The sequence below is a fragment of the Malus domestica genome, chromosome 01, assembly GCF_042453785.1.
Source record: "Malus domestica chromosome 01, GDT2T_hap1".
NCBI lineage: Eukaryota > Viridiplantae > Streptophyta > Magnoliopsida > Rosales > Rosaceae > Malus > Malus domestica.
The window spans coordinates 27186009-27207150 of record NC_091661.1 but is presented as its reverse complement, the minus strand read 5'-3'; the positions used below and the strand labels follow the sequence as shown (position 1 = coordinate 27207150).

The 21142-nt window shown below is 40.7% G+C and overlaps 2 protein-coding genes and 2 pseudogenes across 2 annotated transcripts; 3 read left to right on the top strand and 1 right to left on the bottom strand.

Moving 5' to 3' along the window:
* Window positions 1–185: 185 nt before the first annotated feature.
* On the top strand, window positions 186–3053 carry LOC103406465 (receptor-like protein EIX1; annotated as a pseudogene).
* A 378-nt stretch (window positions 3054–3431) lies between these two features.
* LOC103417809 (receptor-like protein EIX1) lies at window positions 3432–6607 on the top strand (annotated as a pseudogene).
* Window positions 6608–8626: 2019 nt separating this feature from the next.
* On the top strand, window positions 8627–10070 carry LOC103410258 (protein SRC2 homolog). Its single transcript, XM_008348991.4, has 2 exons — window positions 8627–9214; window positions 9305–10070. Exons 1-2 carry the CDS (start codon window positions 8758–8760, stop codon window positions 9919–9921), a joined length of 1074 nt encoding a protein of 357 aa, XP_008347213.2. The 5' UTR covers window positions 8627–8757; the 3' UTR covers window positions 9922–10070.
* A 186-nt stretch (window positions 10071–10256) lies between these two features.
* LOC103438484 (autophagy-related protein 18c-like) lies at window positions 10257–13333 on the bottom strand. Its single transcript, XM_008377026.4, has 5 exons — window positions 13046–13333; window positions 11710–12570; window positions 11278–11533; window positions 10978–11101; window positions 10257–10489 (listed from the first exon to the last, which is right to left on the bottom strand). Exons 2-5 carry the CDS (start codon window positions 12463–12465, stop codon window positions 10396–10398), a joined length of 1230 nt encoding a protein of 409 aa, XP_008375248.2. The 5' UTR covers window positions 12466–12570; window positions 13046–13333; the 3' UTR covers window positions 10257–10395.
* Between the last annotated feature and the right edge of the window lie 7809 nt (window positions 13334–21142).

Genomic DNA, 21142 nt, shown 5'->3' with positions numbered 1-21142 from the left:
CGTTCAAGATATGAAATCTAGTCAATAATGTGGACTACAAATAAGTTTATATTCCTTTAATAAAGATTATATAACTTATTTAAGAAATTTGTTGTGGAAATTATTAATCTAGAAATATATATATATATATATATATATATAGACACACCCTCATTGCTCATACTTGATTCATATAACTCAACTTTATGGAGAGCCCCATGAGAGCTGGTTTACCTCTGATGATCAGGTTTCTAACTATTGCAACCATTATTCCATTTTTCAGTGTCGGTTTACGCAGCGGAAGTCCGGGTGTACCTTGCAAAGAAGGTCAGAAACGAGCGCTTCTGATGTTGAAGAAAGATCTTAAGGATCCTTCAAATCGGCTCTTGTCATGGACTAGTTATGGAGACTGTTGCAATTGGACTGGAGTTGTCTGTGATCACTTAACTGGTCACATTCGCGAGCTCCGCCTCACTAATCCCAATTCTCATCAGGATATCCATGAGTCTTATGGAGATAACTACTATAGGAATACTTGGTTGGGTGGTAAGGTAAATCCTTCTTTGCTCCATTTGAAGAATCTTAACTACTTGGACTTGAGTTACAACAAGTTTCAAGGATTGCAGATTCCTAGCTTCTTTGGTTCTCTTAAAACTTTACGATATCTTAACATCTCAGAAGCTGGTTTTCAAGGATTAATTCCTCCTCAATTGGGAAACCTCACAAATCTACGGTATCTTGGCCTCCGTGATGACACACTGAAGGCTGAGAATCTCGAATGGATTTCTGGTCTTCCCCACTTGAAACACCTCGACATGAGTTTTGTTAATCTTAGCAAATCATCTAACTGGTTGAAAACAGTGAACATGCTCCCCTCTTTGGTAGAGTTACGTATGGTCTATTGTCAACTTGATCACATTCCCCCTCTTCTGCCTATCATAAATTTTACTTCCCTTTCCATCCTCGATCTTTTCGGGAACCCATTTAATTCTTTGATGCCTAGATGGGTTTTTAGTCTTACAAATCTAGTTTCTCTTTCTCTCAAAAGTTGTGGTTTCCAAGGTTCAGTTTCCATCCATCCCTCCACAAATGCCACTACATCTCTCAAGGGAACTGATCTTTCGTTGGACAAGCTTTGTGAGTTGATTCATCTTGATCTGTCACACAACAGGTTCCATGGAAGTGTATCTGAAGTCTTTGAGAGTTTGTCCGGGTGCAGTTCATTTCGAATAGAGTCATTGTTGTTGGGGTCTAATAATCTTTCAGGTCATTTGACAGAGCATGTTGAAAAGTTTAAAAGAATAATCCACCTTGATCTCTCGTGCAATTCAATATCAGGTCTCATCCTAGAGTCATTAGGAAATCTATCGCACTTAACCCGATTGCTCATTTCTCACAACCAGTTTAAGGGAGCTCTTCCAGAAGGTATTGGTCAGCTCGGAATGCTGACTGATTTCGATATATCTTATAATTTCTTACAAGGAATAGGGTCAGCTCACGCCCTAGATGCCAATAATGCAAGAGGATTGGCTTCCTCCTTTTCAACTTCAGCGTTTATGGTTGGATTGTTGGCATCTAGGGCCTGATTTTCCTATGTGGCTTCAAACACAAACGCAATTGGTGGTTCTAAGCCTACCCAATGCAGGAATTTCAGATACCATTCCAACTTGGTTTTGGAACATATCTTTGCAGTTGCATACTGTAAATCTCTCCCACAACCAAATGCATGGGAAGCTTCAAAATATAGTTGTGGGGCGCCATATTGACCTAAGTTCTAACCAGTTCAATGGGTCATTGCCTCTGGTTTCCTCCTCAGTAAGGATACTAAATCTTGCAAACTCTTCACTTTCTGGATCTCTCATCCACTTCTTCGGTGATAGGATGGACGAGCCAAAAGAACTTACTTCTGTATATCTTCGGGACAATCTTCTCACTGGAGAAATTCCTAATTGTTTGATGAACTGGAAATTGTTGTTAACTTTAAACTTGAAAGGCAACAAGTTAACTGGGAATATTCCAATCTCCATAGGGTACTGAAAACAGCTGAAAGCACTGCAGTTGCAAGATAATCATCTATCTGGAGAATTGCCTTTGTCCATGCAAAACTGTTCGAATTTGCTTCTTGTTGACCTTGGCCAAAATAAGCTTTCCGGAAGCCTTCCAACATGGATTTGAGAGAGCCTTTCGAATTTGAGGGTTCTGAACATTCGTTCAAATAAGCTTCCAGGACACATTCCTCATGAACTGTCAGCTGAAAAGTCTCCACGTATTGGACCTTGCACATAACAACCTTTCCGGAATAATACCAAGATATTTCAGTGCCATGACCACCACGCCAGATGTTTACAAGGTATTGTTGATGTACGACACTTATCTGGATAATGTAAAGTTGGTGACAAAGGGGAGAGAAGCAGAATATGGTTGGATAATGCTTAGATTGGTAGTAATCATGGACCTTTCAGAGAACATGATATCAGGAGAGATCCCTGAGGAACTGACCAGCCTCCGCGGTTTGCAATCATTGAATCTATCCAAAAATCTTTTGACCAGAAGAATCCCTTCAGAACTTGTTAACATGAAATGGTTAGAGTCTGTGGATTTATCAATGAACCAACTTGATGGTTGGATTCCCCAAAGCACGAGGAGTTTGACATTTCTGATTAACTTAAACTTGTCCTACAACAATTTGACGGGAGAGATTCCAAAAAGCACTCAGCTTTAGAGCCTTGGTCAGCTTGCTTCATCGGCAATGAACTTTGGCGGAGCTCCACTGGACAAGAATTGCAGTGCAGATAGGATGGTGCCGCCAACAGTTGAGCAAGACAGAGGAGGAGGATACCGTTTACTTGAAGATAAGTGGTTCTACCTGAGCTTGGGACTAGGATTCTTCTTCAATTTTTGGAGCGTGCTTGTTTCTTTGCTGGTAAACATGCCATGGAGCATTCTTCTTTCTGGATTCCTGAATAGCATTGTATTTAAACTTCACGATGTAGTTGTTCAATACATGTAGCTACTTTTGTAGATTGCAAGACTTGGTTTTTACCCGTTGAATGTAAAAGTTTGTATTTCGACTACATTTCTCAAGTGACTGTTCTATATAACTTGTATTCATGAGCGGTGCTGCCACTTGTGAACTTTTTGATTAATATTAGCATAGGCTGATTGTTTGACACCACCGACCACTCAATTTGGTCAGAGAGCACCACTTCGATGGAACGTTGATCTGTCAATTTTCAAGAAAACGAAGGCTGGTGACTTTGCCTTCCGTTAATTTCGGGGGAAGATGAAAGTCCGAAAAAAATAAAATAATCAAAGCTTTGATTATTTCTGCATGAATTTTCAACCTTTCAACATTGTCAAAGGTTCAACAAGTCTGACTGTCTGCCATTGTGTATGTATATGTATATATATACACACGCGCGCACATCATCTAATTCATAAACTAAAACTTTATGGACATAACCATGATAGTTGTTTTACTTCTAATCAGGGCTCTAGCTATTGCAACCATTTCAATTAGTTTTGGTTCCTGCAATGAAAATCTGGGCTGGACTTCGCTTTGCAAAGAAAACGAAAAGCAATCCCTTTTGATGTTCAAGCAAGATCTCAAGGACCCTGCAAATCGGCTTTCTTCGTGGGTTGATGAAGAAGATTCCGACTGTTGTACTTGGACCGGAGTTATCTGCGATGACTTAACTGGTCACATCCGCAAGCTTCATCTTGGTAATTCCAACCCTTCATTGAATTTCAACTCTTCCTTGGGTGGCAAGGTAAGTCATTCTTTGCTCAATTTAAAGCATCTCAACTACTTGGACTTAAGCAACAATGATTTTCAAGAAGCACAGGTTCCAAAGTTCTTTGGTTCTCTTAGAAGTTTAAGATATCTTAACCTCTCAAAAGCAGGATTCGCAGGAATAATTCCTCATCAGTTGGGAAATCTCTCGAGTCTACGCTACCTCTCTCTCAGTAATTACATGCTTAAGGCTGAGAACCTTCAATGGATTTCTGGTCTCTCTCATTTGGAACACCTGGACATGAACTCTGTTGATCTTAGCAAAGCATCCGACTGGTTGCAAGTCACAAACATGCTCCCCTCTTTGAAAGAGTTGCATATGTTCGACTGCAGACTTGATCACATTCCACCTCTGCCTTCAATTAATTTTACTTCGCTTGCCATTCTCGATCTTTCTGCAAACATGTTTGCTTCTTCGATTCCCAAATGGGTTTTCAGTCTTGAAAATCTAGTTTCTCTTTCCCTCGGTAACTGTGGTTTCCGGGGTCCAATCCCAAACTATCCACAAAACATCAGCTCTCTCAGGGAAATTGATTTCTCGTTGAACAATCTTAGTCTTCCGATACCCAAATGGCTGTTCAACCATAAAGACCTTGCTTCTTTGAATCTAGGATACAATTCTCTTGAAGGACCAATTCCACATGGTATTCTAAACATGACTGGTCTTAAAGTTCTTAATCTCGAGTCGAACCTCTTCAATTGTACTATACCTGAATGGCTGTACAGTTTTAGCAATCTCGAGTCCTTGTTTCTTTCTAGCAATCACTTGCAGGGTGAAATTTCAAGCTCCGTTGGAAAATTGACATCCATTGTTAGCCTTCGGTTGGATAATAATCAGCTGGAAGGGAAAATCCCAAAGTCATTGGAAAAGCTTTGTAAGTTGATGGATCTTGATCTGTCGATGAACAACTTCACAGTTGGAAAGGTATCAGAAATCATCGACAGTTTGTCCGGTGTGTGTGCTTCAGCTAAAATGAAGTCTTTGTCGTTGAGTTATTGCAATCTTTCTGGTCATTTGACAGAGAAGATAGGAGATTTTAAAAGTTTAAGCAACCTTGATCTTTCTGGTAATTCAATATCAGGTCCCGTTCCAGTGTCACTAGGGAATTTGTCATTCCTAGTTAACCTAGACATCTCTGACAATCAATTCAATGGGACACTTCCAGAAATTATTGGTCAGCTCGAATTTCTTACGAATTTGGATGTGTCATATAATTCATTAGAAGGCGTGGTGTCTGAAGTCCATTTTACTAGGCTCACAAGACTGCTGGAGTTCAATGCAAAAGGAAACTCATTCATTCTGAATACTAGTAAAAAATGGCTTCCTCCTTTTCAACTTCACCAGTTATACCTAGATTCTTGGCATTTGGGGCCTGAATTGCCTAACTGGCTTCGATCACAAACTCAAGTTTGGTCTCTAAGCTTGTCGAATACAGGGATTTCGGGTGCAATTCCAACTTGGTTTTGGAACTTATCTTCCAATTACTTTATTTGAATATCTCTCACAATCAATTGTGTGGAGAGGTTCAAGATATGGTGGTTGGCCCTTCATTAGTGATCGACATGGGTTCTAACCGGTTCAATGGTTCATTACCTTTGCTTCCCTCCACAGTTTATATGCTAGATCTTTCCAATTCATCCTTTTCCGGATCTGTCTCCCGCTTCTTTTGTGATAGTGTGGACGAACCAAAAGAACTCTATCTTCTCAATCTTGGAAAAAATCTTCTCACCGGAAAAATTCCTGATTGTTGGATGAATTGGCAAAAGTTGGCGGTCTTAAATTTGGAAAGCAACAATTTAACTGGGTACATTCCAAGCTCCATTGGATACTTGTTCAACCTCAAATCATTGCAGTTGCTCAATAATCAACTATCCGGAGAATTACCTCTGTCCCTACAGAACTGTACCGAGTTGTCTGTTGTTGACCTTGGTGGGAATAAGTTTATCGGAAGCTTGCCAATGTGGATAGGGAAAAGCCTCTCAAATTTGATGCTTTTGAACTTCCGTTCGAACAAGCTTCATGGAGACATTCCTCATGAACTCTGTAATCTCATAAATCTCCAAATCTTGGACCTAGCGGATAACAATCTTTCAGGGACAATACCAAGATGCTTCCACAATTTTAGTGCCATGGCCACCTTGTCAAATTCAAACAGTCCGAATATTTTGTTGTTTGACATTTTTTCTTATGGGAGGTACCTAGTCGAAGCAATCCTGGTGACCAAGGGTAGAAAAATGGAATATCGCGAAATTCTTGGATTGGTAACTAGCATGGACCTTTCGAACAACATTATATCCGGAGAGATCCCTGAGGAACTGACCAGCCTACTCCATTTACGAACACTGAACTTATCAAAAAATCTTTTGACTGGAGGAATCCCTTCAAAGGTTGGAAACTTGAGACGAATTGAATCTCTTGACTTTTCGATGAACCAGCTTGATGGAGAAATTCCTCAAAGCATGAGGAGTTTGACATTCTTGAGTCACTTAAACTTGTCCGACAACAATTTGATGGGACAGATTCCAGAAAGCACTCAGCTCCAGAGCCTTGATCCGTCCAGCTTTATCGGCAATGAACTCTGTGGTGCTCCACTTGACGATTGCAGTGCAACTCGGGTGATACCGGCAGCAGTTGAGAAAGACAGAGAATACAATTTGCTTGAAGACAAGTGGTTCTATGTTAGCTTGGGATTGGGATTCATGTTCGGTTTTTGGACTTTACTTGGTTTGTTGCTGGTAGACACGCCATTGAGCAATGTTATCTTAAGATTCCTAAATAGTATCGTAGGAAAAATTTATGGTGTAATTGTTGAATAATTTTGACACAATGCTGTTCTTTTTGCTTGGTTGTGATTTTGTCGCAAATGTTACAAATGTTACAACGAGAATTACAATGACACAATCTATTCACTTTGATATGACCTGAAAGCATTGTTTTCAAATTTTCGTTGCACCAAGTTTCCGTTTGAACATCGATATAGAGATGTCTCAGGTATTCATCCCCATCACGTACTTGAGTCATATAAGTTATACAACATAAATTCATGGCGATGCCGATTAGAGCTGTCAAACATACTACTGATGACCAGGTTTCCAACTTTGCAACCATTCCTGAATTTTGAGTGTTGGTTTATGCAACGGAAATCTGCGCATGGCATTGGCGAAAAACTAGCACTTACGATGTTCAAACAAGCACTTCTATTGTTATTTGCCAGTTCCCAGCCAGAACTCAGAAGATTAATTTGGTGATTATCCACTTTTATGATGATAAAAGTAAAATTTGATTAAGCTGAAAGCATTGTTTTCACCTCTAATGGTGTTGAATTAGTGAACCATTCAAATCTTCATTGCTGACCACATTTTGAATGGTTCAGGGAGAAATTGCACAAAGCATGAGGAGTTTGAAATTTCTGAGTCCTACAACATTTTGACTGGAGAAATTCTAATAAGCACTCGGCTTCAAAGTCTTGATTTGTCTGGCTTTATCGGCAATGAAATTTGCGGACCACCATTGAACAAGAATTTTAGTGCAGATAGGATGGTACTGCGAATAGTTGAGCAAGATGGAGGACGATACCGTTTACTAGACTTTGAAAACTAGTCGAGACTGGATTTCTCCTTTCCAACTTCGGCGTTTATGGTTGGATTATTGGCATCCAGGGCCTGAATTTCCTATGTGGAATCAGAATCAAACGCAATTGGTGGTTCTAATCCTACCCAATACAGGAATTTCAGATACCACCGACTTGGTTTTGGAACATATCTTCGCAGTTGCATACTGTAAACCTCTCTTACAACCAATTTCCTATGTGGATTAGACGCTCAAATGAGAAAAAAGCTTTCCATTACTTGTGCAGAATACTCACAAGTAGAGACATCTATACGACATAGCAGCCCTTTGCTCAGAAGATGAGAGGTAACAAATTATACCAATCTCGTTTGAATGCCGAAAAGCCTCAAGTTGGTGAAAATATATCTGCTGTAAATCTTAATTTCAGGTCATTCTTCTAAGGGTGTGGCTTTGGGGATGTCATTTTGGCCTCCATTGCAATGATGTATATATGTAGTGTTCCAACTGATCCTGAAGGCAATCAACAGATGAATAAACATGCCGGTCGAAAGCTATTGCAAGTTCCACCCCTTTTAAATACCTTAGAATGCAAGAAGACCAAGAAATCGTCAACCCCAGCCTCGATATACCCTTGGCTGAAGCATCGACATTCGAGACCCAAAATGGACTCTTCTCTTGAAGGAGGGAGGGAGTAAGCTAGTCTACCTGTAAGACTAATAGTCTCATTGTTACAGATAGCCTTCAAAGTCATATTTGTTGGATTTTTTAGGATATGAGTTAGAATTGAGCAATCCGTCAGGTGTGAGATTTAATCACAAAATGCCTCGAGGCAATCATATTTAAACCCATTGTTTTCTTTTGCACCCGTCGATGTGGGATTCCAACACTCCCCCTCACGTGTAACCCCATTTAGTGGTTCACACATGAAGATCCACACATTAGCAATTGAAACTCAGAGATCGGCTCTATGTTAAGAGTCCAGACTTGTTTTCAATGGAACTCAGAGGTCGGCTCTCTATTAAGAGTCCTAGCTTGTTTCCTTCTTGGTGACAAGCTCATTGGCTTGCAGAGGCTCAAACCTGGCTCTGATATCATGTTGGATTTTTGGATCGGTGGATCCGTTGAGCCCTACTCTAACAACGCCGATATTGTTTTTAACTTTATTACATGCTCAATTCGTCATGTGTGTTTTTTGTATTGTTAATTACCGATTCCTGCCCATCTGTGAAGCACTTTTGGCTGGGAAAAGAAGTTTGACAAAAGGGGTTATCGTTACCCCACAATGTCGGTACGGTATAAAAGTTATCTCACCTCCAAAGTAAAGTAGCAGTTTAGATAATGCTTAAACAGCTTCCCTTCTTTTTCTTCAAGAAAGTTGTCTCTCAGCTCCTCCCTTTCCTTCAACTAGCCTGGCATGGGGAAGCTCTGGGTTGAAGTGTGCTTGATATCCGCCCGAGGGCTCAGGCGTTCGTCTTCGTTGTGGAAGCTCCAGTGGTATGCTGTTGGGTGGACTAATCCGAATAACAAGTACTGCACCAAGATTGATGCTTCTGGAAATGAGAATCCGGTGTGGAGAACCAAGTTTGCTACCTTGATTGAGGGCTCGGAGGCGGACTTGCAGGATCTGGCGCTGCACGTTGAGGTGTACAGCAGAGAGCCTATCTTCCTCCGGGAAAAGCTTCAGGGGACGGCAACTATTGTCCTGAGAGAGTTTCTGGCTAAGCATAACAAGAACTCTGAGGCTCCGAGGCATGGAGCTGAAGAAGTTGGGAGCTACCAGTTGCGGAAAAAGAATTCCAACAAACCTCAAGGGTTCGTCGATGTCTCAATACGTATTTCTGAGGATATGGAAGCTCGAAGCTCGTACACAGGTATTCATAATTCATCGAAAAACTTCGAAAGATCTTGTATAAATTGAGTTTCGAATGTGATGTGGTTATCGACTTCAATTCTGTTTTTAGGCAGTGAAGGAGGACCTATGGATAACAGCATTACTATCACCTTGGCTACCGGAGACGGATCTGCACCAGCGATACGACCTGTAGCTCGACAACAAAGGCCGGAAGATCAATTCCGTATCAACTCCCCATATGCACAACCAATGCCTTTCCCTCCAAACTATTCCAATCCATCTGCAGTCGGACCAAGTTACCCACCAGCCAGCGCAACCAGTTACCCGCCCGCAGGCGGACCAAACTACCTGCCAGCAAACAGACCAAGCTACCCCCCAGCAGGGGGGCCAAGCTACCCACCAGCAGGGGGGCCAAGCTACCCACCAGCAGGCGGGCCGAGCTATCAGCCGCCTAGAACTCCATCACCGCCTCCCCCGCCTTCTAATGTTGGCTACATACCTACTTTTATCCCGAGAACAGATCGAATGCAGGAGACATATATCAATATGCCAGCATCTGGAGCACCGCCGGGCCGTAGAGGAGCAGCTGGTGTTGGAATGGGAATCGGTGCTGGAGCGCTGGCGGCAGGTGCTGTGATCTTTGGTGATGACTTCATGTCAGGATTCGATGTTCCTTCTGGCTTACAAGATGCTAGTCTTACCATATCAACTGATCCTCCTTTCTGACCATGATTGTAATTAGCTTCAGATTATGAAATGAACATTTGTTGGTTGCTTTTTAATTACAACTATTAAACATCCAAACAGCGATCTGTAATGGAAGGGGTTTTACAGATATTGTATTATTCTTCAATATACAAGGATTTCCCATACAACCATTGTATTGGACTGAGATTTTTCAAGCCAGAACTTGGAACATTTGGACAAAATGCACGATCAAGATTGTTCGAGAAACCAGATTGTTTCGGTTTCAATGTATTGTGCCGTTTCTGAAGCTGAAACAACACTGTTATGATTGATAATCCTAGCAATTTATGGGACAGGTTTTGCTTCTGGCAATGTAGCTATAAAGATTGCTTTATTTTACGAGATGCGGTGAAAAGGAACATAACTCTTCCAAATATTTACATCCAACAGAGATTCCGAATCAATATTTACAAGGGATGAAAGAATGTATGGTTGAATGAATCATTCGAAATTCTATCTTGGCCTGCTTTCGGTTTTTAGAAAGCGTACATATTCCTGCTGCACCATCTCACCTCCATTCACTGGATCAAAACTGCATTTGTGGAAACTGATAAACCAGAAGAAGAAAAAAAATCAGTGAAGCAGGGGTGGGAGACAAATAAAAAAGGTCGTACCCAGTGCACAAGGCTCCCGCTTTACGCAGGGTCTGGGAGAGGTGAATGTCAGCTAGCCTTACCCCCATTTATGGAGAGGCTGCTCCCAAGTCTCGAACCCGAGACCTATCGCTCATGGGCGAAGGCACTTGCCATCACACCAAGTGAAGAAAACACTTAAGGGGACAAATGAATTGGTAAAAAAAAAAAGGGGAAAACTTAAGGGGGATCGATTTTAAGTAATCTTCATTACGAAACAAAAACTACTTATAATTTCAATCACAGACCTAGATGAACTGTTGAGGAATAACTTATAATTTCAATCATGGGCCTAGATGAACCGTTGAGGAATAATTACTCGAATATTTCAACTATTTTAGGCCAGCGGAAAATGCAAGGACAAATAGAAACACATACATGCACACACAAAGAGAGAGCATACCTCCCATCCATGCCAACAATGATGACACTGTTTTGAGAACCAAATGCGGTAATGAATTGAGTGTCTTCTGGCAAGTGGAACTGAGCAAATGACCATTCGGAGCTAAAATATTTTGGTAAAACCCCTGCAATTGTCCAAAAGATTAGTTTTAGAAGAAAACACTTAAAACCGTTCAAGGGCAAGAAGTTACGGAGAAATCCAAACCAAAGTCCCTTACACACTTTAACACGTAGACACGTAGTATCCAAGCAGATGACACATGGTAGTCTTGAAAATAAATTTTGAGCACAATTTTATTACCTCTCATGAAAGACAATGATGAACTAGAATTGGCACTGGTGTTTGGAGAAATAAGAGGATCCGGGGAATTTGAAGAGTTCTGCTGAAACATTGCTGGCCCTTGAGCAGAATTATGAGCGGATAAATCCTCCCCGAGTACTCTAACTCTGAGGCTGAATATATGCACGGTACCCTTGTCACTTGATGCTGCCAACCACTGGACATTTGGGGAGAGAGCAATACTGTAAATTTCTGCTCTATCCACTCCTCTGCGTACCTACAGAAAGGCAATAGACTAATATATAAATACAAATGAACTTTGTTCTTCTATTCGGTAATTCACAGCATGCTAGTTTAAAAAATTCATTTTGTCATACAGAATCTGAACCCATTCATCATAAACTTGAAGAACAACCATAACATATTACTAAAAGTTCACATGCAATATGCTACCTCTTGTAAATGAGTCCCATCCATTGTGTTGAATATTCTTATCAAAGTACCCTTATTACTAGCAGTTGCAAGAAGCAGCCCGTCCATTGTCAGGGAGAAGCATGCAATATGAGAATCATGAGCATTGATTAACTTCGTCACGTTCAGCCCAAAATGCTCAATTCGAACTTGTCCTCTTTGAAGGCCTGGGCAAGCCAGCACAGATGTATTTGGATGGTGTGAAAGGCAGCACAATCCCCTAGGATTTGCTACAGTCTCAATCTGATGCAGCAGCTTCATATCCATAAAGTTATAAGCATATATCTTGTGCTCAAGAACAACTACTATGCGATCGCGCCTTAACTTTACTGCACAAACCTCAGACCTGAATGAAAATTCACCAATACATCGGCTCTGATGATCATTCCAAATCATAACCTTGTTAGGCGGATATTGTGAATTGTCCCCGCTACCAACAAGTACAAGAATGTTGCATCGGAATAGCATCTCCACAATTTTGAATCCCCCACTTTTCAAATCACGTCTAAAAGTTTCTTTGAAAGGCTCGCAGTTGTAGATGCGAAATCCATTGCTTGTGCCGGCAGAGAAGCAACCGTTGTCTTGATTCCAAAACAGTGAGAGCAACTCCGTTTCACTGTCATTAGTGTCTGGTTCAAGCGGGCTAAAAGAACCAGAAGCCCCAGAATCCGGTGATTCGTGCATGGCAAGCCTTGCAGGTGAATGTATTCCTCGAGATGTTGACACTGTTGAACTCATGTCGGAATCAGGCTCACTTACAAGTTACAACCCACTTCCACAATCAAAAATCATGCGACACGACAGATAACCCCGAATCAAAGATGGATAACCACAATATCAACTCTGCCATTCCAATAAATAAAAAATAAAAAATTCAATGCTAAATTCTTCAAATACAAGAAAAGCTGTTTATATCAGTTACTAAAGCTGAGAGGAGATGACCAATTACTCATCAGGAGCAACAATGTCAAACAGAAAGTATAAAAACTGAATAACAATATCAAATCAACATTGTGAAGAATGCTAAATCCAACTAATTCGAAACAAAAAGTAACCCGAAAGAGATAAAACTTACAAATTCTATATAAATTATCATCCTTTAAAGAAAATCTCCAATACCCATTACCAGATTAAACTAATTGGATTTAAAACCTAGCAGATCACCAATAAATTAAGCACATTTTGCAATAAATTATCCATCTTTTCACAGTAAAAGCAATGAGAAGATCATGATCAAGTAAATCTGGACAGCTTGATTTTCAGATAGGATCATATTCCAGCAATCAATAACCAAAATTACGAATTTTCACAAACTTACAGTTGCTACATCGTCAGTGATCAGCAAAAAATTGAATCTTTCTTCGAGCCGCAGATGTTCTATAAACAAAAAATGACTAATCGAATTAATTAATTATATGCATGGGAGAAAGAGAGAGGAGGGGAGTGGAGGAGAACAGCAGGAAGGAGACGAAATTAGATTCATAGTTTGAGAGTCGATTGCTGAATTTCGATCCGAAACTGGCCATCCGCACCAGACGAGGCGAGAGGAGACGACAAGGAGACGTCTGTTTTTCCACTTTTTATTTTATTTTAGATTTTTTCTTTTTATTTCCTTTCCCCTCTCTATTTAGTTTTAATTTTTTAAGGTTTGTTCTAGCCGAAATAGTCATGCGATTGTTATAACTCTTCCCTTGGGTCACCAAGATTTAGGATGTGTATTCAATTAGGAATTTAAAAGATTTTAATGGATTTATAAATCTATAAATTTTTATGAAATTTAACTGATTTGTAGAGAGTTCATGTAAAATTTTGATTCAATTCCCTTGAAATCTCATGGGGAGAGGTGAGATTTGTGGATGCTTAAAATACACTACAAAATCTCTCTAATTTCCTCTAATTCCTCAACTTTTCTAAATTCTTTAAATTCAAATTCTAATTGAATACACCTGGAATGTTATAAACATTTTTAAAATTATAATTGAATACACCCGGATTTCTAAGGATTTTAATAAATTATCTTAAAATTCTGATTGAATACACATTGAATTACAGAGAATCACTTAAAATCCTAATTGAATACCCATGGATTCATTAAAAGAATTAAAATCCCTCAAAATCTCAATTGAATACACCCCCCTTAAAATCAACAAATGTGACTATGAGATTGTTCATCGTCATTTTGGTTCTTTTGTAAAAAAATCTCAGTTAAATTGAAAAAACCACAAATTCAAGTGAAAATGTTGATTTTACAAAAATACCCTCAATTGAATGGAGATTTTTTATGGCATGACCAAAATAGTTGACGGTTGGCAATATCAATGATTAAAGTAAATAGTAATGACAATCTTAATAACCATTTTAAGATTAAAAACTTTTTTTTATTGAAAATTAGCCCAATTAGGTGTTTTGGTCTTTGAACTGATATTTATAAGGTTCTTTCTCGTCTCAATTAGTCACAATATTTACATGTGTTGTAAACATTCCTAGTTTAAGTATGATTGTGTAAATCCTAGATAAGATTTGATTCTAGTTATCCTTTCCTATTACAACTTGTATTACTTGGAGGAGAAGGAATATCTTCTCTCCCTTTACTACTATAAATAAAGGCACAATGTAGGAGGGATAACAACACACACATTCCCCTACAAATCTACAAACACACATCTCTCTCCTCTCTCTCTCTGCCGCCGGCCCTAGTCCATCTGTCAGATAAAATAGACCACAACACGTTATCAGCACGCTCTTCACGATGTGCTTAGAAGAATTTAAAGAGAATTTATTCGTCTACAATCAAGGGAGTATTACGTTTCAATTATTTTTAATTGATTAAATCTTGATTTTATTGAATTCATATATTGTTATTGATTCAATTTATTTTTCTTCTTATGTTGAACGTGATACAAGCTTGAAGATGAAAGCCGAAATTGAAGAAATAATTTTTCTGCATCAAACCAGTTCATCTATATCATCACGCAATCAGGTTCTTTCTAAACAACGGCTTTTAACTCGATATTTTGCAAGCCCTGATAGCATGAACATTCACCATGATGCATGACCCAACTTTACGTTTAACGTATTTTAGATTCTACATAAATTGTGTATGCTTCATAATCAAAATTGCTACAATTATGTGAATTTGATATTTGTCATGAATTGAATCCTACATATGTACATGCATTGAAACTATTATTTGCATATGCATCCACGTAAATATGTGATTCATTAAAATTATACATGCATATAATATAATTGAATACAAAAAAAAAAAAAAAAAAAAACGAAAAAAAATAATAATAATTTTAGGGCTGCACACAGCAGCCCATTCCCCTCTTCTCACCCCGTGGGCCTGTAATCCCACCCGAGGGTTCTTGGCTTATACTTTTAGGCCCCGAGATTTTATTATTTAATTTTTTTTTAAATAATATGGGTTTTTTATATTTTCACCCACACTTTAATTTGGCCCCGAAGACCAAAAATAAATTAATTCACTTATCATTATACAATATTTCTGCATATATTCTTTGCATATTTGTTTGCATATATATTTGTGTTTGCCTGCAGGAATATATGAACCTGAAGTTCATAATTACTTTGAAACCCGAAGTTTCTTATACACATGTCTTGTTAGAAAACCCGAAGTTTTCACTTAAACATATCACCCATGAAAACCCGAAGTTTTTCATGCAAAATTAAATCAATACATGTCTATTAGAACCTGTATGTTCTACTCCTATGTGAATGGATTGATTTTTCTCCATTACACTAACCACATCTTGTCCATCTATTTTGATAGGACCATGTCGAATTTGAACAAACTCGACTTCACCGCTTTAGAGGTTTCTGGAAGGAACTACCTCAAGTGGGTTCAAGATGTGAAGCTCCACCTCACTGCAAAGAACTTGCATCCTGCTATTGAAGAAGCAACGGATGCACCTGTTGGCGAAGCTGAAAAAGCCACTGCTATGATCTTCATCCGAAGACATATTCATGACGCTCTGCAAACTGAGTACCTTGCTGAGGAGGATCCATGTGCATTATGGGTCGCTTTGGCTGATCGTTTCGATCACCAAAATGACATATTCTTGCCTGAAGCAAGACACGACTGGCAGCACTTGCGCTTCCAAGACTTTAAGTCTGTGAATGAATATAATTCTGAAGTTTGTCGAATCCGATCACTTCTCAAGTTTTGCAATGAAACTTTGACTGAAGAGGATCTCCTGGAGAAGACCTACTCGACCTTCTCTGCTTCTAATATTGTCCTGCAGCAACAATATAGAGCTCAGAAGTTCACTAAGTTCTCGGATTTGATCTCTGTTTTACTTCTTGCTGAAAAGCAGAACCAGCTGTTGATGAAGAATCATCAAGCTCGACCTACTGGGGCTACTGATGTGCCTGAAGCACATTATAGCACTAATCAGCACCCAAAACGCCAAAAGAGGCGTGGTAAGGGCGGCCAGAAGCCATCCCACCAAGGTCAACAGAGCCAAGGCCCATCCAAGGGAGGAAACAAAGCCCAGAAGCGCCCAAACCTCGCTCCCAAGGCCCCGAACTTCAAGAATAAGGGCAAAGCACCTGCCACAATGAATGACGATATGTGCTATCGTTGTGGTTCCAAGGACCATTGGTCCCGTATTTGCCGTGCTCCCAAGAAGGTTGTGGATGCATATCATTCTCGTCGTACGAAGTTTGAATCAAACTTCCTGCAAGTGGACGAACCGGAGACTACAAAGATGGAGGTTTCTGATTTTCAGGAGGATACCACTCCTATGGAAGATTAGACTCTTAGACATAGACTTATTTTTCAGTTAAAATAAGACAATTGGGGCCGAATTCCACCTTGTGGCCGAACCCCCCCTTGTTTTTGGTTGATTTTGAACAATTTTCCTTTATGTTTTGGATTATTAGTTGGCGATTTATTTTGGATATTAAGTTTTTTCCTTGAATAAATGAAATTATTTTGAATTGATACTTGTTTTTATAAACTTTTATGCATGTGACCGATTCAAATTAATTTTTCATTCTAGGTATGACTAGTGGGAAAGTTAGTTGTCTGGCAGATAGTGCAACCACGCATACTGTTTTGCGTGAACGCATCTATTTCACTAACTTCGTACCTAAGAATGCACCTCTGACAACCCTCTCAGGCCCATCCAACCTGATCGAAGGATACGGTCAGGCACGTATAATGTTGTCCAATGGTACAATCTTGACCATTGCTGAGGCACTCTATTCTCCACGTTCCGGAAGAACGTTACTAAGTTTCAAGGACATTAGAGATAACAATTACCACGCTGAAACCCACGTAGAAAACGGAGTTGAATTTCTGTGCGTAACTTCCTACGAATATGGCCAGAAGTGTATTCTAGAGAAGATGGAGCATAACCCGAGTGGTTTGTATACTACGACCATACGCCCCATAGAATGCCACTATGTGGCCGGCCCTACCACAGGGACCGCGCACGAAATTACACTTTGGCATGATCGTTTGGGACATCCTGGACGAATAGCGATGCGCCGTATCCTCAAAACTTCACACAGGCATCCACTAACCCGAAGCTTAGGTTCGATCCATGAAATTGCATGTCAAACATGTTCTATGGGAAAGCTTATTACTAAGCCTTCTTATGACAAGATTCGTTCGAATCCTCCCATTTTTCTACAACGGATTCAGGGGGACATTTGTGGACCGATTCAACCTCCCTGCGGACCATTTAGATATTTTATGGTTTTGGTTGACGTTTCTACACGTTGGTCACACGTGTGCTTGTTGTCCACAAGGAACGCTGCATTCTCCAAACTGTTGGCTCAGGTTATCAAGCTCAGGGCTCACCACCCTGATTATCCGATCAAATCTATTCGATTGGATAATGCTGGAGAATTCACATCTAAAACTTTTGATGACTATTGCATGTCGGTTGGGGTTGAAGTTGAACATCATGTACCCCATGTTCACACCCAGAACGGCCTGGCAGAGGCTTTCATTAAGCGTTTACAAATGATTGCTCGATCGTTGGTCATACGTACCAAGCTCCCGATCGCTGCTTGGGGCCATGCAATATTGCACGCAGCAAAGTTGGTCTGCCTGAGGCCTGTTGCGACACAACCATTTAGTGCCCTTCAGTTGGTCACCGGATGCGAACCCGACATATCGCATCAGCGCGTTTTTGGTTGTGCGGTCTATGTGCTGATCTCGCCGCCCTTACGTACAAAAATGGGGCCTCAGCGAAGGATGGGAATCTATGTCGGATATGATTCTCCTTCGATTATTCGTTACTTAGAACCTTTGACAGGCGATCTGTTTACCGCTCGTTTCGCGGATTGTCACTTCTATGAGACAGTCTTCCCGTCGTTAGGGAGAGATAAGAACGTCAACATTCCTAATGAACGACGCGAATTATCGTGGACGACTCCCACTTTGTCTCATTTAGATCCCCGCACCGCTCAGTCTGAAGCTGAAGTGCAGCGCATATTAGATCTCCAGAGCATAGCTCAGAGCATGCCAGATGCTTTCACCGATCTAGCGCGCGTGACAAGATCACATATTCCAGCTGCGAATACGCCTGCAAAGATGGATGTACCAAATGTACGACGGATTACCCTCCTGGAAGCCCGGGACGCCAATTCTGGTGATCCACGTACATTAGCGGCTAGCCAATCATCTGCCCCTACACAAAAGCGTGGCAGACCCCTTGGTTCAAAGGATTCACACCCCCGGAAGAGGAAAACCACGGCACAAGGTCCTGAAGAGCCTACCGTGAATCCGACTATCACTTACTCATTTTACCCAACTCATGAGGAAATTCTAGATTATGGAAGCGTCCTTGAAGAGACGAATCCTCCTCCCGAGAATCGTGAGATTTCGGTCTATTATGCTAGCTTAGATGATGTGTGGCGTAGAAATGAGATGATTGTTGACGATGCATTAGCATTTGCAGTAGCTACTGAGATCATGTTGAGCGATGACATTGAACCGCGTTCCGTTGATGAATGTCGACGTAGAGCTGATTGGTCAAACTGGAAACAAGCAATCCAAGTCGAACTTGATTCACTTGCGAAACGTAAGGTGTTTGGACCTGTAGTTCCTACTCCTCCACATGTGAAGCCCGTTGGCTACAAGTGGGTTTTCGTTCGGAAGCGTAATGAGAAGAACGAAATTGTGCGTTACAAAGCTCGTCTTGTAGCACAAGGTTTCTCACAACGCCCCGGGATTGACTATGACGAAACTTACTCACCCGTTATGGATGTGATTACTTTTCGATACCTTATCAGTTTGGTAGTTTCCGAAAAACTGGATATGCAGCTGATGGACGTAGTAACCGCGTATCTCTATGGGGATCTTGATACGGAAATTTATATGAAAGTTCCCGAAGGACTTACATTGACTGGTTCAAATATTTCCAAACCCCGGAACACGCTCTCAATTCGGCTGAGGCGTTCACTATACGGTTTGAAACAATCCGGAAGAATGTGGTATAACCGTTTAAGTGAGTATTTGACTAGTCAGGGATATGTGAATAACGAACTATGCCCTTGTGTGTTCATTAAGAAGTCACATTCCGGATTTGCAATTGTTGCAGTATATGTCGATGACATGAATCTCATCGGAACTCCTGAAGAGCTCGCGAGAACTGCTTCGCACCTGAAGTCGGAATTTGAGATGAAAGATCTAGGTAAGACTCGATACTGTCTCGGTCTCGAGATAGAGCATTGTTCGGATGGAATCCTAGTACATCAATCGAACTACACCCAGAAGGTGTTGTGCCGTTTTAATGAGGATAAAGCGAAGTCTTCGAGTACTCCTATGGTCGTTCGTACGCTAGATGCAAAGCGAGATCCTTTCCGTCCGAAGGAAGGAGGATGATGAAGAGATTTTGGAGCCTGAAGTTCCTTATCTAAGTGCGATAGGCGCTTTATTGTACTTAGCTCAATGCACTAGACCCGACATCTTCTTCGTTGTTAATCTTTTGGCAAGATACAGCAATGCACCAACACGCAGACATTGGACTGGCGTGAAAGACATCTTCCGTTACCTTAAGGGTACTACGGATTTGGGCTTATTCTATCCCTACGAATCCTCGAGTGATGCCGCACCCTATGCTCATTGGGTTGATTCTCGCCTTGTTGGTTATGCCGACGCTGGATACTTATCTGATCCGCACAAGGCGCGTTCTCAGACGGGTTATGTCTTTACCGTTGGAGGCACCGTAATATCTTGGAGGTCAACTAAACAGACCTTAGTTGCCACTTCGTCTAACCATGCTGAAATTCTCGCCTTACATGAAGCAACTCGGGAATGCTTTTGGTTGAGAGCAGTAGTGGGTCATATTCGAAGCTCCTGTGATCTTCATCCCGCCGTTAATGCCCCGACGACGATTTTTGAAGACAACGCAGCTTGCATCGAACAGCTCAAGAAGGGTTACATCAAAGGAGACAACACCAAACATATTGCGCCGAAGTTCTTCTTTACACATCAACAACAAGAGCATCAGAAGATTGAAGTCACGCAAATCCGATCACAAGACAATCTGGCCGACCTCTTCACCAAATCATTACCGAAGGCGACGTTTCAGAAGCTTGTTCATGGAATTGGTATGCGTAAACTTTCTGAGTTGTAACTTTGCTATTTCTCTGTGGAATTATGTCAAACTCAGGGGGAGTATCTTCTGGATACTTGCTTGATCTTAATGTACTCTTTTTCCCTACGATTAGGAGCATTTTTCCCACTGGGTTTTTGCTACCTAACTAGGTTTTAACGAGGCACCCACCTTGGGCTGGTCATATCCCTGATGACGTCCTGTAGACGTTTCTTTTGACTTTGCATTTCTCACGCATTTTTCCTTAGACTATGGATTTTGTCCCTACTTGGGTTTTTGCCATAGCCTTAGGGTTTTTTAGTGAGACTTACTACTTATGCAAGTTCCTACCTTAATGAGAATAAGCGTTGTTCCTTGGAATCATTGCCGACGAGTCGACTTCCTCAACTTCTGCATGATGCTGAATCTACCTTGAGTATTTACCCACTCAAGGGGGAGTGTTGTAAACATTCCTAGTTTAAGTATGATTGTGTAAATCCTAGATAAGATTTGATTCTAGTTATCCTTTCCTATTACAACTTGTATTACTTGGAGGAGAAGGAATATCTTCTCTCCCTTTACTACTATAAATAAAGGCACAATGTAGGAGGGATAACAACACACACATTCCCCTACAAATCTACAAACACACATCTCTCTCCTCTCTCTCTCTGCCGCCGGCCCTAGTCCATCTGTCAGATAAAATAGACCACAACAACATGTATTTTGTATCATCATTATTTCAGGGCCATAATAGTTCATATGAATATATGTATTAAGAATGAGTATCCTCTCCGGATTCTCTTTGTAAAGATTATGGGGATCCTCAAATCATATCCGTT

Bases quoted from the DNA above. Each gene is read 5' to 3' on its own strand.
- LOC103410258 (XM_008348991.4), top strand. From the start codon at position 8,758: ATGGGGAAGCTCTGGGTTGAAGTGTGCTTGATATCCGCCCGAGGGCTC. The intron at 9,215-9,304 runs GTATTCATAATT...TTCTGTTTTTAG, and splicing joins AGCTCGAAGCTCGTACACAG to GCAGTGAAGGAGGACCTATG.
- LOC103438484 (XM_008377026.4), bottom strand. From the start codon at position 12,465: ATGAGTTCAACAGTGTCAACATCTCGAGGAATACATTCACCTGCAAGG. The intron at 11,534-11,709 runs GTAGCATATTGC...GCCTTTCTGTAG, and splicing joins ATGGGACTCATTTACAAGAG to GTACGCAGAGGAGTGGATAG. The intron at 10,490-10,977 runs GTATGCTCTCTC...CTGGTTTATCAG, and splicing joins ATTGTTGGCATGGATGGGAG to TTTCCACAAATGCAGTTTTG.